Genomic DNA, 15,515 nt, shown 5'->3' with positions numbered 1-15,515 from the left:
AATTGGAAAGTATTTGAAAAACTCAAATACACTGACTCAAAACAGTCCCATGCATTTAACCCTGGTATTTGAACATTTGAAATCAGTTTTTGAACATACCGTTAAATACAATTTGGCAGACTATTTGGTTTTTAAAAATAACCATTAAAATACTAAAATAAAAGTACTTGTTTTGGGTCAAATACACAGAATGTATTTTTAATACCAGATACTCAAATACACATGTATTTCAACACAGGTCTGCACTTAATGTAGCATTTGCTTGAAAATAGAGATAGTAGCATATATAAGCATATATAAGATTCAGGCAGAAAACAATACTCACTCCAAATCAGACACAATTGTCACAAAGCTTATTATTTACATTCATTTATTTGTTTGTTTTGCAACTCAGTTTTAGGATCAGGTACTACTGCCTGCTTCAACTCCTAAAAATAAGAAAAAAGTATTTGAGAAGCAATGGCAGACGAGGGGGTTTGATCTAAACGTTTACACAGATCAGACACAAGTGTGATACCTCAGTTTCAAGGGTGTTTATTTAAAACAAAGAAAAAGAAAAGAAAACAGGTCTCCTCCAGGAACCGCTCCTGTGAATACTCTCCTCTGGGGTAGAACACGAAGCCCCTCGGTTCTAGCAGACTGTGAGGACGTCTATCCGGTAGCAACCTCTCACTACCTCCAACCTCTCCCCTGTGCTGCCCTCCTGGCAGCTTTATGGGCCCCATACGGCTGGTGAGCAATCAGCCCCTTGATTACTCACCAGCCTCAATTAGTCCTGGCTGGAGGACCCGTCGAGCCCTGGCACGTCCAGCAGAGGGAACCACCGCCGCGTTGTGGACTCCCCCTGGTGGCTTGTCCGTGGTACGCCACACAACCCCCCCCCCCCCCCCCCCCCGGTCAGATCGTTAAGGGGGGAGGCTATAGCTGCAAAGTTGGGGATAAACCGGCTATAGTATCCCGCCAGCCCCAGGAAGGACTTGACCTGTGTCTTTGTGTGTGGGAACAGGCCAGTCACGAACCGCCTGGACCTTCCTCTCCTGGGGCTTGACGTTCCCCCGTCCAATCAGATACCCCAGGTACTCTACCTCCTCGAACCCCAGCTTGCATTTCTTGGGATTCGCTGTGAACCCGTCTTGCCTGAGCGCGTCCAGTATCGCCTGGAGGCCCGTCAGGTTTTCTTCCCAACCTTGGCTGTGGATGATGATGTCATTCAAAAAGGCCACTGCGTACTGTAGGTGGGGTCAGAGGACTCGGTCCATTAGGCGCTGGAATGTGGACGGGGCTCCATGGAGACTAAACGAGAGGACCCGGTATTGGTATAAGCCGTCCGGTGTCGAGAATGCCGTCTTCTCCCGGGAGGAGGCTGCCAAGGGTACCTGCTAATATCCCTTGGTCAGGTCCAAGGTGCTGATACACCGGGCCTTTCCCAACCGGTCGATGAGCTCGTCCACCCTCGGCATGGGGTAGGCATCGAACAAACTGATGTCGTTCACCCCCCAGAAGTCATTGCAGAAACGCAGACTACCGTCCGGTTTGGGCACCAACACTATGGGGCTGCACCATGTGCTGTGGGACTCCTCGGCGTCTCTCATCCTCAGCACAGCCTCCACCTCCTGCTTCACTGCCTTCCTTCGGGCCTCGGGGATCTGGTATGGCCTCTTTCGTACCGTTTCTCCGGGCCGGGTGTGGACGTGGTGTTCAATGAGGGTCGTTCGGCCCGATTTCTCTGAAAACACTGTAGTGTTCAGATCAATGAGCTCCCGGAGCTCTTGCTTCTGGGCTGGTCTGAGGTCCTCATTGCTCGGGACCACCACTGGTCCTATCGATGTCCCAGGTTTTGACCACAACACGGCCAAGGGTGTCCTAATGTGCCACCTCTTCACGTGGTAAATCTGTTGGGTTTTCCGTCTCCCCTGCTGCCAAACACGGTAATTTAGGATAGCAATATTTAGCTGTTTAACAGTTTCAGTTGCACATAGTGCAACATCTTGGACAAATTTTGAATTCAGACAAACAGACACCAATTAAATACTGTCTCCTGAGTGGCGCAGTGGTCTAAGGCACTGCATCGCAGTGCTAGCTGTGCCACTAGAGATCCTGGTTCGAATCCAGCCTCTGTCGTAGCCGGCCTGTGACCGGGAGACCCATGGGGCGGCGCGCAATTGGCCCAGCGTCGTCCAGGGTAGGGGAGGGAATGGCCGGCAGGGATGTAGCTCAGTTGATAGAGCATGGTGTTTGCAACGCCAGGGTTGTGGGTTCGATTCCCACAGGGGGTATGAAAAATATATATATATACAAAAAAATTATAAAATAATGTAAGTCGCTCTGGATAAGAGCGTCTGGTAAATGTAAGTGTACTGACATTATATAAACACACCACACCAATGCTTTTGATGATCTGAGTCTTTTATGTTTCAGAGGCAAACAGGGCGCGTTTGAATGGTAATGCTAAAGCAACTGACTAGACCAAAGTCGAGAAGCAACGTCAGGAGAGGTGCATCTGCGACAGCCGAAAGTCAGACACTAATGTCGTTTTCCAACAGCATTGCAGTGTTAGCATTGTTTATAAAAGGTTTTCTTTATCATGTAAAAAAAAACGTATCCAAAACCCACTCATACAGTTGAAGTCAGAAGTTTACATACACCTTAGCCAAATACATTTAAACTCAGTTTTTCACAATTCCTGACATTTAATCCTAGTAAAAATTCCCTGTCTTAGGTCAGGATCACCACTTTATTTTAAGAATATGAAATGTCAGAATAATAGTAGACAGAATTATTTATGTCAGCTTTTATTTATTTCATCACATTCCCAGTGGGTCAGAAGTTTACTTTCACTCAATTAGTATTTGGTAGCATTGTCATTCAATTGTTTAACTTGGGTCAAACATTTTGGGTAGCCTTCCACAAGCTTCCCACAATAAGTTGGGTTAATTTTGGCTCTTTCCTCCTGACAGAGCTGGTGTAACTGAGTCAGGTTTGTAGGCCTCTTTGCTCACACACGCTTTTTCAGTTCTGCCCACAAATGTTCTATAGGATTGAGGTCAGGGCTTTGTGATGGCCACTCCAATACCTTGACTTTGCTGTCCTTAAGCCATTTTGCCACAACTTTGGAAGTATACTTGGGGTCATTGTCCATTTGGAAGACCCATTTGCGACCAAGCTTCAACTTCCTGACTGATGTCTTGAGATGTTGCTTCAATATAGCTACAGAATTTTCCTTCCTCATGATGCCATCTATTTTGTGAAGTGCACCAGTCCCTCCTGCAGCAAAGCACCCCCACGGCATGATGCTGCCACCCCCGTGCTTCACAGTTGGGATGGTGTTCTTCGGCTTGCAAGCTGCCCCCTTTTTCCTCCAAACATAACGATGGTCATTATGGCCAAACAGTTCTATTTTTGTTTCATCAGACCAGAGGACATTTCTACAAAAAGTACGATCTTTGCCCCCATGTGCAGTTGCAAACCGTAGTCTGGCTTTTTTATGGCGGTTTTGGAGCAGTGGTTTCTTCCTTGCTGAGCGGCCTTTCAGGTCATGTTGATATAGGACTCGTTTTACTGTGGATATAGATACTTTTGTACCTGTTTCCTCCAGCATCTTCACAAGGTCCTTTGCTGTTGTTCTGGGATTAATTTGCACTTTTCACACCAAAGTATGTTCATCTCTAGGAGACAGAACACGTCTCCTTCCTGAGCGGTATGACGGCTGCGTGGTCCCATGGTGTTTATACTTGCGTACTATTGTTTGTACAGATGAACATGGTACCTTCAGGCGTTTGGAAATTGCTCCCAAGGATGAACCAGACATGTGGAGGTCTACAACATTTTTTCGGAGTTCTTGGCTTATTTCTTTTGATTTTCCCATGATGTCAAGCAAAGAGGCACTGAGTTTGAAGGTAGGCCTTGAAATACATCCACAGGTACACCAGTTGACTCAAATGATGTCAATTAGCCTATCAGAAGCTTCTAAAGCCATGACATAATTTTCTGGAATTTTCCAAGCTGTTTAAAGGCACAGTCAACTTAGTGTATGTAAACTTCTGACCCACTGGAATTGTGATACAGTGAATTATAAGTGAAATAATCTGTCTGTAAACAATTGTTGGAAAAATTACTTGTGTCATGCACAAAGTAGATATCCTAACCGACTTGCCAAAACTATTGTTAACAAGAAATGTGTGGAGTGGTTGAAAAACTAGTTTTAATGACTCCACCTAATTGTCTGTAAACTTCCAACTTCAACTGTATGTGTGTACGTTATACAATCGATTAGTGAGAGAGCCTCAATAACAGACATTTCTTCACTGTAGGCTACAAATGAATTGCTGCAAATTCCTGTTTCAGTCACGTCTTTGGTCACGTTCGTGTGGGTTAAACATCAAATCCAATCAAATCCAATCCAATTTGATTTGCCACATGCGCCGAATACAACAACTGTAGACATTACCGTGAAATGCTTACTTACAGCCCTTAACCAACAATGCATTTATTTCTTAATAAAAAAGTAAAATAAAACAACAACAACAAAAAAGTTTGCGAAAAAAAGAGCAGAAGTAAAATAAAATAACAGTAGGGAGGCTATATACAGAGGGGTACCGGTGCAGAGTCAATGTGCGGGGGCACCGGCTAGTTGAGGTAGTTGAGGTAATATGTACATGTGGGTAGAGTTAAAGTGACTATGCATAAATAATTAACAGAATAGCAGCAGTGTAAAAAGATGGGGTGGGGGGGCAGTGCAAATAGTCCGGGTAGCCATGATTAGCTGTTCAGGAGTCTTATTGCTTGGGGGTATAAACATTAACATAAACACAGAAACTTGCAGTTTACTACCTTTGATCACATCATTTTTGTAAAGTTCATGCAGTCGACATGTAGACTCAAGTCTGACATTTTTTATCCCTAGAATGCAACACACTTTGAATGGTGGTGACCAACAATTGTCACCGACTTAACAATAGTAATCCGATGAAGGTGCCCACTGTCTCCATAAAAGGTCTCCCTCATGTGGATGAAATAAAAAACAAGACAACAACCCATCTCATCATCCTCTGACCATCTACCCTCTTTTGTGGATGCGTTTTTTCCAATGTCTCAACTTGGATTGCAGTACACATCCAGAAACACATCCACTCACTCGCATGCAACTGTATAGATAGCTATGCATATATCTCCAGCCCCCTTAAACACAACATCTGCCAAGTAGTGTTTTCCCTATTCCGGCTGATGTTTCCGCTTGGCACTCCAAACCTGCTAATTATCCTTGATTCCAAGTCTGGGCTTTTTTAATTCCCTTCTCCTTTTATAGGAATTTTTAGTGATCAACCGTTCAACTTTTCTCTCTCTTTGGTGTGTGTCGTTTTCTTGTCCTGTTTCTTTCAGCACAGCAGGCAGACAATCTGTTCTTTTTTCTGGTATTTTATATTCACCCCAAGTGCTCCAATCCTTCTTTACTTTATTGTATGGCCCTTAATGTCTAGAAATCTGTACTCATTCCCCTCTTCCACTGCTGTAGACTGGCCTACTGTGACTGGATCTTTCATGTATGTCACTTAATCAGACCTGGGTTCAAATACTATTTAAAATATTTCAATTCATTTCACATACATGCAAAGGAAGTATTCAGATATCTTTTATTTGAAAAGATAATTAGTATAATTATTTTTGATGTATTTGGAAATACACTTGGAAACACTGACTCAAATACACTCCCATGCATTTAACCCTGGTATGTGACATTTTGAAATAAGTATTTGAACATAATATCAAATACTACAATTTGGCAGACTATTTGGTTTTCCATAAATAACCATTCAAATACAAAAATAAAAGTTCTTGTTTTGGGCTGTTTATTTGAAAATACTCAAATACACAGAAAAAGTATTTTAAATACCAGATACTCAAATACACATATATTTTAACACAGGTCTGCACTTAAATGTAGCATTTTTATGAAAATACAAAAAAATGTTTTGTATTGCATCATATTTTATTCTATTGTATTTGTTGTTTCTTTGTGATTGCATTTGGAATCTTCTAATGTTATTTTTTCCTAAGACAGATTCCAATTCTTCTTTCTCTGTTAGACCCTCCAGGCCCTGTCAGTCTTCAGAGGTCACTCAGTTGTGATTGTAACCATCAGATCAGTGCCAACGCTAACAAACTCGGCCAAAATCTCAGTGGTGAGGAGCCACTGACCTGTGGTCAACTCAGACTGTAGACAGCGGACTAGCCGTCACATAAAGACACACTCATGCCCTCCAGAGCACACACTGAGATAGTAGCCTACATAAGATTCAGGCAGAAAACAATACTCACTCCAAAACAGACACAATAATTGTCACAAAGCTTATTATTTACATTGATTTATTTGTTTGTTTTACAACTCAGTTTTAGGATCAGGTTCTCCTGCCTGCTTCACCTCCTAAAAATATGAAAAAGGTTTTTGAGAAGCAATGCTTTCTACATATTATCAAAGCCACTGAAACGTATACTGCTCCATAGATATGGGTTCAAATAGTATTTGTTTTCTTTCAAATACTTATTTAACTGCTCTTAATTGAGCTTGCCTGGCACAATGGAACCAATAGAATAGTCCCAAAAGTGCAAACCCCGTCCATCTGGCACTCCAGGTAGGCTCAATCAACCCTCAAAGGCATTTGAAAGAAAACCAATACTATTTGAACTCAGGTTTGTTTTGACCTCTGACCTTGAGATCGCCTCGTATGAGTGACTGGCAGAATTCCCGCACGCGCTCTGTGGAGATCTCTCCCTCGGGCATGAGCCACTTCATGTCTGAGCCGCCATCGTAAATGCCCACGCGGGGAAGGTCACGTGACGTCAGGCCGAAGTAGCCCAGAGATTTCTCATTGGACTTCACCCCGTGTACCAGCACAAACAACAACTGTGACAAATAAATCATGGTCATGTTCATTTGAGCACACTGTAGCAAAAACGTTTGGTAACAGAAACTAAAACTAAAATCTGTGATTTTATTGGACGAGACCATAATATATATAATATACAGTATATTGAGATTCTGGGACTCAAAACATCTGACTCCATTGATCCAATTTACAAATTAAATTCAAGATTCAATTAAAGAGTTGATTCAAAATAACCGATTCCAAATAAGGGATTAGGGACATTATCTCAATATCTGAATCAAATGGCCAATATAATAAGGGTTTTGGTGAGTCGCTCTTTTCAGGTCCAGTTGCTGCCTGCCTGCTCTCACCTTTCCAATGAATTCTGGGGCCAGAGCTCCTAGCCGTTCCTTGAGCACTTTATAGTCACCACTCCCCCTGTTGATGAAGAGCAGGAGGTGCGCCTTCACCTCAGACTGGAACAGACCCACTGCTGTCTGAGAGAGAGAGAGAGAGAGAGAAATAGGCATGTGCCAGTACATTAACTGTCTATAAGTCTGGTTATATGACTGAACATGAAAGGCTAATAATACAAAGATGTGATGCCAAGGTGTAGTTTTAACAAGGCTGGTTTAACTGTTAATAGGTGCTGTTGTATAGAGTCGTGTGGAAGGTGTAGATGGACCGTGCCGTGGTCAGTGACAGTACCACTTGGTTGTACTCAGTGATGTAGCGAAGCTCGTTCATGGTGATAAAGCGAGCAAGGCCGTCCGCCTCCACCTTCTTAGTCTGAGAGAGCTGAAGGTTCTCTTGGTGGTTATCTGCCTGAACACACACACATAAATCACATTTTTCAGTTGATATTTTCTTGTAAATTTGCCGTCGAAGTAGTTGTAATGTGACTCAAGCAGGTGATTTCTGATGGACAAAGTGAAAGGTGTGGTGTAGTTGTTTACCTTTCTGAAGATGGCGATGGTGTCAGACACAATGCTGAGTTTGGCCCATGCCTCCTTGTCGCTGCACAGAGCCACAGCGATAGGTTTCACAGTCTTAGCTGCCTCCACAAACTCCTTATAGCCAAAAGTCTCCTCTGAGGGAGTCTGAGAGAGAGAGGGAAAGAGATGAAGAGATAAAAAGAGAGAGAGGGGGGACAGAGAGAGGGGGCAGACAGAGAGGGAGAGAGAATGTTAGTCTAATAACACTCACTATAGTGAAATACTCTTGAAGTCTGTTTTTGAGATTCAAATTGCCACTTGGCCCCAGTGAATTTCAGTGAATAATATTTTGGTGCCTTGTATTTGTCATAGAATCATCCTCAAAGAATGTCTTGAAATAATATTTTGGTCCCCAGCAGCAACATGGCAGTCCACCATTTACTCTCATTTGCTCTCTCTCTCTCCCTTCCACTCCTCCCTCTCCACCCCTCTCTCTCTCTCTCCCTTCCACTCCTCCCTCTCCACCCCTCTCTCTCTCTCCTTCATTCTCTCTCTCCTCCACTCATCTCTCTCTCCTCCACTCCCTCTCGCTCTCCTCTCCTCCACTCCTCTCTCTCTCCACCACTCCCTCTCTCCACCCTTCACCCACGCTCTGTTTACACTTGTTTACTGCGACCTACTCTGTGCCAATCCCACAATTCCTCAGATGCGTCCTCATTTCCTTGTCCAGCGGGCCGCAGCCTGCCAACCATCGTCCCCCGCACACAGTTAGGCCAAAGGGCTCGGGCCGCCGCTTGGCACTCTGGGACGGCCGCCTACTATCCCCACGGCAATGCCAGCTAGTCACTTCCTGTGCCAATTGTGTGGCCACAGGAAATAGTTTCCCGCCAAAACCTGACAGCAGCTGGGACTGTAGCTATGAACAGTACACAGGAAGGAATGCATGTTTGTTTTTTTGTCTCAAATCTGAGTTATGGTCTAATCTGACCTCGGTTATATCTGGCTGGCCACGTCCGGCCGCACGTTAGCGGTGTAGCGGCTAGCCAACGATGCTAAAAATCTGCTGTGGGTTTGTACCATTGTGATGTTTCAACCCTACTCAGCCTACAGTAGGTTACTGTACACGTTACATTTCCCTCCCTCCCTCCCCTCCCATCCTGCCCTTCCCACGCTTGTTTCCTGTCTGACCTCGAAGAACCCGATGACGACCACCTCGGAGGCTTCGATGAAGGCCTCGGCTGCAGTGACATCACTCAGGGTTGGGAGGGCGCTGTCTGTAGGGAGAGAGAGAGAGGGGGGTTGATGGAATTAGTTCTACCCACACTAGTTCTGTCTCTTTAGGAACACAGAGCAGATGAGAAATGCATTAATCTGTAGAATGCCTCTCAGAAAGCCAGTCATAGGCTCAATCCCAATGCCCATACCAGCATACCATTTAGAATGAAGCAATGTATTGGGCATATACTCTAAGGGGTAAACTAGTGTGCATATTGTAACATAGAGGTCAAAAAGAGAGAAGAGGAAGGACTTTAAAGAGAAGAAAACAGGAAATAAAGATGGATGTCTAGGAAATCTAAAGACATGTACATGACCAAAGGCAAAGAGGTTCTTACCTTCAGTTATGGCTGAGGTGGCCAGGAGGGAGAGAAACAGAGAGCGCAGCAGCATCATAACTTTATCGGCAGGCTGTAGACAGAGAAGTGCTCTAGAAAGTTTGTCCGTTTTTGATTCTATGCCGGACAGTGTGAGTTTTAGGCTGGAGTCTGTGTCCGTCTGTCCATGTGTGTGTCGTGTCCCCCCTTCCGTCCCTCTGTACCTCAGGGTCTGCCACATGGCCGTTTCCTCGTGCTGCTGATTGGTGCCTGTATGAGATCCTGACAGGTGTTATTGATACGTTAAGGTCAGTGAGTGTTGGACTACGTGTCACTGTGTCAGTTCATCAGTGTGTGTGTGTGGGTGGGTGGGTGTGTGGGTGGGTGGGTGGGTGGGTGGGCGTGCATACACACGTGTATGACTAAGAATGTACCTCCTAACATGACGATACCCATGCAAAATGTTTTTTTTTTTTTTTTTACTTCTGAATCTCAATCGGGAAAAATCAAAAGAAGTCAAATCTGTCACATATTTACAGCCTATACAGACACCTCACTCAACAAGGATGCATATCTCTAGTATAGTCCAGATTGTACGGTGCATAAATATCTGTAGTTGTAAATATATAAATTGTCTAGTCAATTTGAAGTGGGCATCTTTTTTTTTCAATCCCTTTTTCCATACTCATTCTGTAATTTCCTGCTGTTCACCTAAAATATAGCATTGTTTTTCGGACACAGCAATGCCACTTTATAGGAATTCGATTTGTGTGCATGTGTGTATGCCGTTCAAACTAATGCAGGGTTGGATGTGGCACTCCCTCCTGTGGTGACTTGGCAACACTGCACTCTGTATCAGCAGGGTGTTTACCTACTGGTGCCACTGGTCTGGCAATAGTGGTGGCACGAAACAGGCCGCTGTTTGGTCTGACTAAACCTAGAGAATTAGCCAGCCAGCTATTTTAGTACACCACGGACACGCAACAAACCACACCTTTATGTAACATGTTTATCAGAGATATCGCTAGAAGACATAAATTAAGCAGGAAAAGTATTTTAGATTGTTGAATATGTAGTGTGATTTATTGATTTTAAATAAAGTTTCAATTAAAAGCAATTTGAGGATTCCAAGGGGAAGTGTGTGCTGAAAATTAGAGAATTTGTTTAAGGTGTATAGATTCTTTATATTATAGATTCTGAGAATGCAAACTACCCAAAGTATAGTACACTATGTGGCCTATGGGGGCCAATGGTCCGTTTAAAAATAAAACAATGAGCAGCTTAAAGGAATAATCCATTCAAAAATGATATTTTGGTATTTTTTACATTAGTCCACTGTTGAACTAACTTGCAAAACGCATCATCATCATGATGTGGCAAGTTACAATTAGCTTTTTGAAAGTCCTAAATCTTGAAAACTTGATCGGTGACATGCAAAGCCTTTTGGGACTGTATCAACAGTGGACTAATAAATAAATAAATTAAAAAAGAAAAAATAGAAAAATAATATATATATACAGTGGGGAAAAAAAGTATTTAGTCGGCCACCAATTGTGCAAGTTCTCCCACTTAAAAAGATGAGAGAGGCCTGTAATTTTCATCATAGGTACACGTCAACTATGACAAACAAAATGAGAAAAGAAATTCCAGAAAATCACATTGTAGGATTTTCTATGAATTTATTTGCAAATTATGGTGGAAAATAAGTATTTGGTCAATAACAAAAGTTTCTCAATACTTTGTTATATACCCTTTGATGGCAATGACACAGGTCAAACGTTTTCTGTAAGTCTTCACAAGGTTTTCACACACTGTTGCTGGTATTTTGGCCCATTCCTCCATGCAGATCTCCTCTAGAGCAGTGATGTTTTGGGGCTGTCGCTGGGCAACACGGATTTTCAACTCCCTCCAAAGATTTTCTATGGGGTTGAGATCTGGAGACTGGCTAGGCCACTCCAGGACCTTGAAATGCTTCTTACGAAGCCACTCCTTCGTTGCCCGGGCGGTGTGTTTGGGATCATTGTCATGCTGAAAGACCCAGCCACGTTTCATCTTCAATGCCCTTGCTGATGGAAGGAGGTTTTCACTCAAAATCTCACGATACATGGCCCCATTCATTCTTTCCTTTACACGGATCAGTTGTCCTGGTCCCTTTGCAGAAAAACAGCCCCAAAGCATGATGTTTCCACCCCCATGCTTCACAGTAGGTATGGTGTTCTTTGGATGCAACTCAGCATTCTTTGTACTCCAAACACGACGAGTTGAGTTTTTACCAAAAAGTTCTATTTTGGTTTCATCTGACCATATGACATTCTCCCAATCCTCTTCTGGATCATCCAAATGCACTCTAGCAAACTTCAGACGGGCCTGGACATGTACTGGCTTAAGCAGGGGGACACAGCAGGATTTGAGTCCCTGGCGGCGCAGTGTGTTACTGATGGTAGGCTTTGTTACTTTGGTCCCAGCTCTCTGCAGGTCATTCACTAGGTCCCCCCGTGTGGTTCTGGGATTTTTGCTCACCGTTCTTGTGATCATTTTGACCCCACGGGGTGAGATCTTGCGTGGAGCCCCAGATCGAGGGAGATTATCAGTGGTGTTGTATGTCTTCCATTTCCTAATAATTGCTCCCACAGTTGATTTCTTCAAACCAAGCTGCTTACCTATTGCAGATTCAGTCTTCCCAGCCTGGTGCAGGTCTACAATTTTGTTTCTGGTGTCCTTTGACAGCTCTTTGGTCTTGGCCATAGTGGAGTTGGAGTGTGACTGTTTGAGGTTGTGGACAGGTGTATTTTATACTGATAACAAGTTCAAACAGGTGCCATTAATACAGGTAACGAGTGGAGGACAGAGGAGCCTCTTAAAGAAGAAGTTACAGGTCTGTGAGAGCCAGAAATCTTGCTTGTTTGTAGGTGACCAAATACTTATTTTCCACCATAATTAGCAAATAAATTCATTAAAAATCCTACAATGTGATTTTCTGGATTTTTTTTTCTCAATTTGTCTGTCATAGTTGACGTGTACCTATGATGAAAATTACAGGCATCTCTCATCTTTTTAAGTGGGAGAACTTGCACAATTGGTGGCTGACTAAATACTTTTTTTCCCCACTGTATACATTGTTTTTTAGTGGATTATTCCTTTAAAATGAAAGTAGTTCCCACGTTTGAAAAGATTGCCCTCTAATACCAGAGTCATATGTGTCGAGGTCCTGCTAGATGTTTCATAAGCAGCTTGTAACCAGCTTAAGACCTGTCATAGTGAGGGCAGTTTGCCAGGTGTGTACTGTCCTCAATCCATAGGGAGTCCTCCTTGGTTAGTGCTACCCAGGATCCTTGGGACATCTCTACCCTAACCCTTACCCTAACCTTAACCCTTACCCTAACCTTAACCATAGCCTTAACCATATTAAATGTAAACTTCAATGGGGTAGGGACATCCCAAGAATTCCAGATAGCAAAGACCAGTCCTCCTTAGTGATGAGTAGTGGGACATCCCTATCAACAAGAACCTAAGTGACCCTATAGAGTTCTCACAACTGGATATGAAAAAAAAAAAAAAACGATTTTACCATATTTGTACTTGTTTATAATATTGTAAAACAATTGAACTGTATAATGAACATGTACTCTAAAAGAAATAGGAACAACAAATATATAAATATATATATATAATTTTGAAAACAAACTCAACATTGAGTCTCTATGGTAAGGTATCATTGTTGTTCTTGAAAATAAAAATGGGAGTTAATTACATATTATCCACGACTGTAGCGTGTGTTGCTTGCCACATTCCAAGTGCTTCATGTCCCTCTTACATACTGTAACTTCCTGTATCTACACTACAGTATAGTCAACATGAATAGGTATAATCTGTTGGTTGTGCAATACCTTGCAGTGTCAAGTATTGTGATATGTGTTGATACTGGCTTAGCCCTCTTTGACGATGTGAACTTATGAACTTATAGCAAAAGATCCCTCAATATGTTCTATTTACATCTCATATCGGGTCTCAAGCATGCACTTTTTTCTTTCTTCCTCTCTCCAATCAATATTGGAGAAACTTACATACACATATCCCATTTTTCTGAACAAGTGCTTAATATCAGATAATAAGTAACCTGATTAAGACTTAATAAGGGTCAAAACGTTGCCAATAAACCACATGAGAGTATAGATTGCAGTGTTCTAAGTCTCTATTTACCTTTTGCCTCTTTCTAACCATCTCAATGTCTGCATGTGAATCTACTGTACGTTGGCCTGTACATGTGTGTATTATTAACACCGTCTCAGAGAATTAGTGACACGCCATATTAAGCCAGTAAGGCTTCTTAAGAGCTAAAAGCATGAGAGCCTCAAAACTTATGTTGTGTCACTTGTGTTGTGTCACAGCATCACTCATGTCCTCAGATGGTCGCCACTCTCTTTCGCATATCTCTGCATGATCTCATATGTATGTACACTATCTATATATCCATAGCTGCATGATCTCATATGTCTGTACAGTATCTGTATGTATCTAGATATCCATAGCTGCATGATATCCTTCCCCCAACTGTGTTGACCTCGAACTCCAATTCAGCAACGTTTTTCTCAGTCAACATCCTTTTTCACCGTAACACTCGCTGTTGAATGTTCACTCGCTGTTCAATGTTCACTCTCTGTTCTACTCCACTTGGCTGATCTCCTGCTCCTCTTCTGCTCCTCTTCCCTCTTTTTCACTCTTCCTTTTGCCTCTGACGTTATTTCACAGTCTAGGGAATCTAAAGGTTCCCTTCCACCACAGTCCTAGAGTAACCTCTAGCTTTTGGAAACAAATGCTTTGTTAAAGAGACTAATTAAATGTAAGGCCTTTACTGTAAACTGGCCCGGGTGTTTTAAAACATGTTGTAAACTCTTAACACAGAAATACTGCCAAAAACATTTGGAATGAGGGGAGAAAAGCGAGAGAGTTGGAGTGGAGGGAAAACAGGGACAAATTAATGTTTAAATTCGTGCATCTTCTGATTTCTTGAGAGCGAGAGAGAGAGAGAGAGAATTAATGGTGACTGAGTTTGAATTTATAGACACCTGTAATCTGAGAAAGAGATGATGGATGGATGATGAAAGAGGCAGACGTGAGAGTATTAATATGGCTCTGACACTGATAGTCGTGAGACAGAGTTAATAATACACACAGGCTCGTGTGCCATTTAGCAGACGCTTTTATCCAAAGTGACTTACAGTCATGTGTGCATACATTTTTGTGTATGGGTGGTCCCGGGGATCGAACCCACTACCCTGGCGTTACAAGCGCCGTGCTCTACCAGCTGAGCTACAGATGACCACCCATACACCCAGGGACGGCCTGTTCAATAGGGCGATATGGGCGACGCACTGCCAAACGGGAAAAGGAAGGGATTTTTTTCTAATCAATTATATCACGGCAACAGTAGTTATCAGTGTTGTAATCTGATCTGACTGCCACTAAATGTCAAATCAGGCTAAAGTCGTGCTTCAAATGGCCCCGCCCGTTTTTGGGGCGATTTCAGTCAAGTTGAAAATCGCCCAGAAGTCTCTCATAGCCTGTCATGTAAAATCTATTTTTTTCAAATTTCAAAGCTTTCAATACATTCTCTATGGGTGTCTGTGGGCTTGCACTTACGCGCTTTCGTCATACGTGACATAACCATGAACGTAACTAAGCAAATGGCGGCTAGCAGCGTCTCTTTTGCGACCTGCAGTGTGGCGTTATTTTATGTTTTTAATTTGTAGACTTAGTTTACAAACATTCTGCCAACCATGGATTTCCAGTGGTTGGTTTTGGACTGATCTTGTTGATCGTGTACATACCCGCTACGAACGGACTAAATAATGAAAACGCTGCTGGCAGCGGAATCCAATACAGCTGGGAGACTTGGCTGGATGACAGAGTCCCGGACAGAGAAGTGGAGCCGGCCGGCTTCACCCTGGTCAGAGCGGACCGCGATCCTGGTAAGAGAGCGACTCTGTACCCCGACATTGAACTGCTTTCTGTGTCACTGCGACCTTACTATCTGCCCCGTGAGTTCCCCCAATTGTTTGTTACCGTTGTGTACTGTTGATAATCACAAGTTTACTGGAGAACTGAGACCAAGTAGAGACTTTGGA

General features: G+C 43.0%; 1 protein-coding gene across 1 annotated transcript; it reads right to left on the bottom strand.

Moving 5' to 3' along the window:
- Positions 1 to 6,346: 6,346 nt before the first annotated feature.
- erp27 (endoplasmic reticulum protein 27) lies at positions 6,347 to 9,580 on the bottom strand. Its single transcript, XM_084198916.1, has 7 exons — positions 9,412 to 9,580; positions 8,987 to 9,072; positions 7,820 to 7,963; positions 7,572 to 7,688; positions 7,235 to 7,360; positions 6,707 to 6,901; positions 6,347 to 6,421 (listed from the first exon to the last, which is right to left on the bottom strand). The coding sequence occupies exons 1-7, from the start codon at positions 9,467 to 9,469 to the stop codon at positions 6,377 to 6,379; spliced, it is 771 nt and encodes a 256-aa protein (XP_084055042.1). The 5' UTR covers positions 9,470 to 9,580; the 3' UTR covers positions 6,347 to 6,376.
- Positions 9,581 to 15,515: the final 5,935 nt, after the last annotated feature.

This window comes from Coregonus lavaretus (assembly GCF_964263955.1).
Source record: "Coregonus lavaretus genome assembly, contig: HAP1_SCAFFOLD_276, whole genome shotgun sequence".
Lineage (NCBI taxonomy): Eukaryota > Metazoa > Chordata > Actinopteri > Salmoniformes > Salmonidae > Coregonus > Coregonus lavaretus.
The sequence above is the reverse complement of the archived record's forward strand: the minus strand, read 5'-3'. Positions and strand labels throughout refer to the sequence as shown.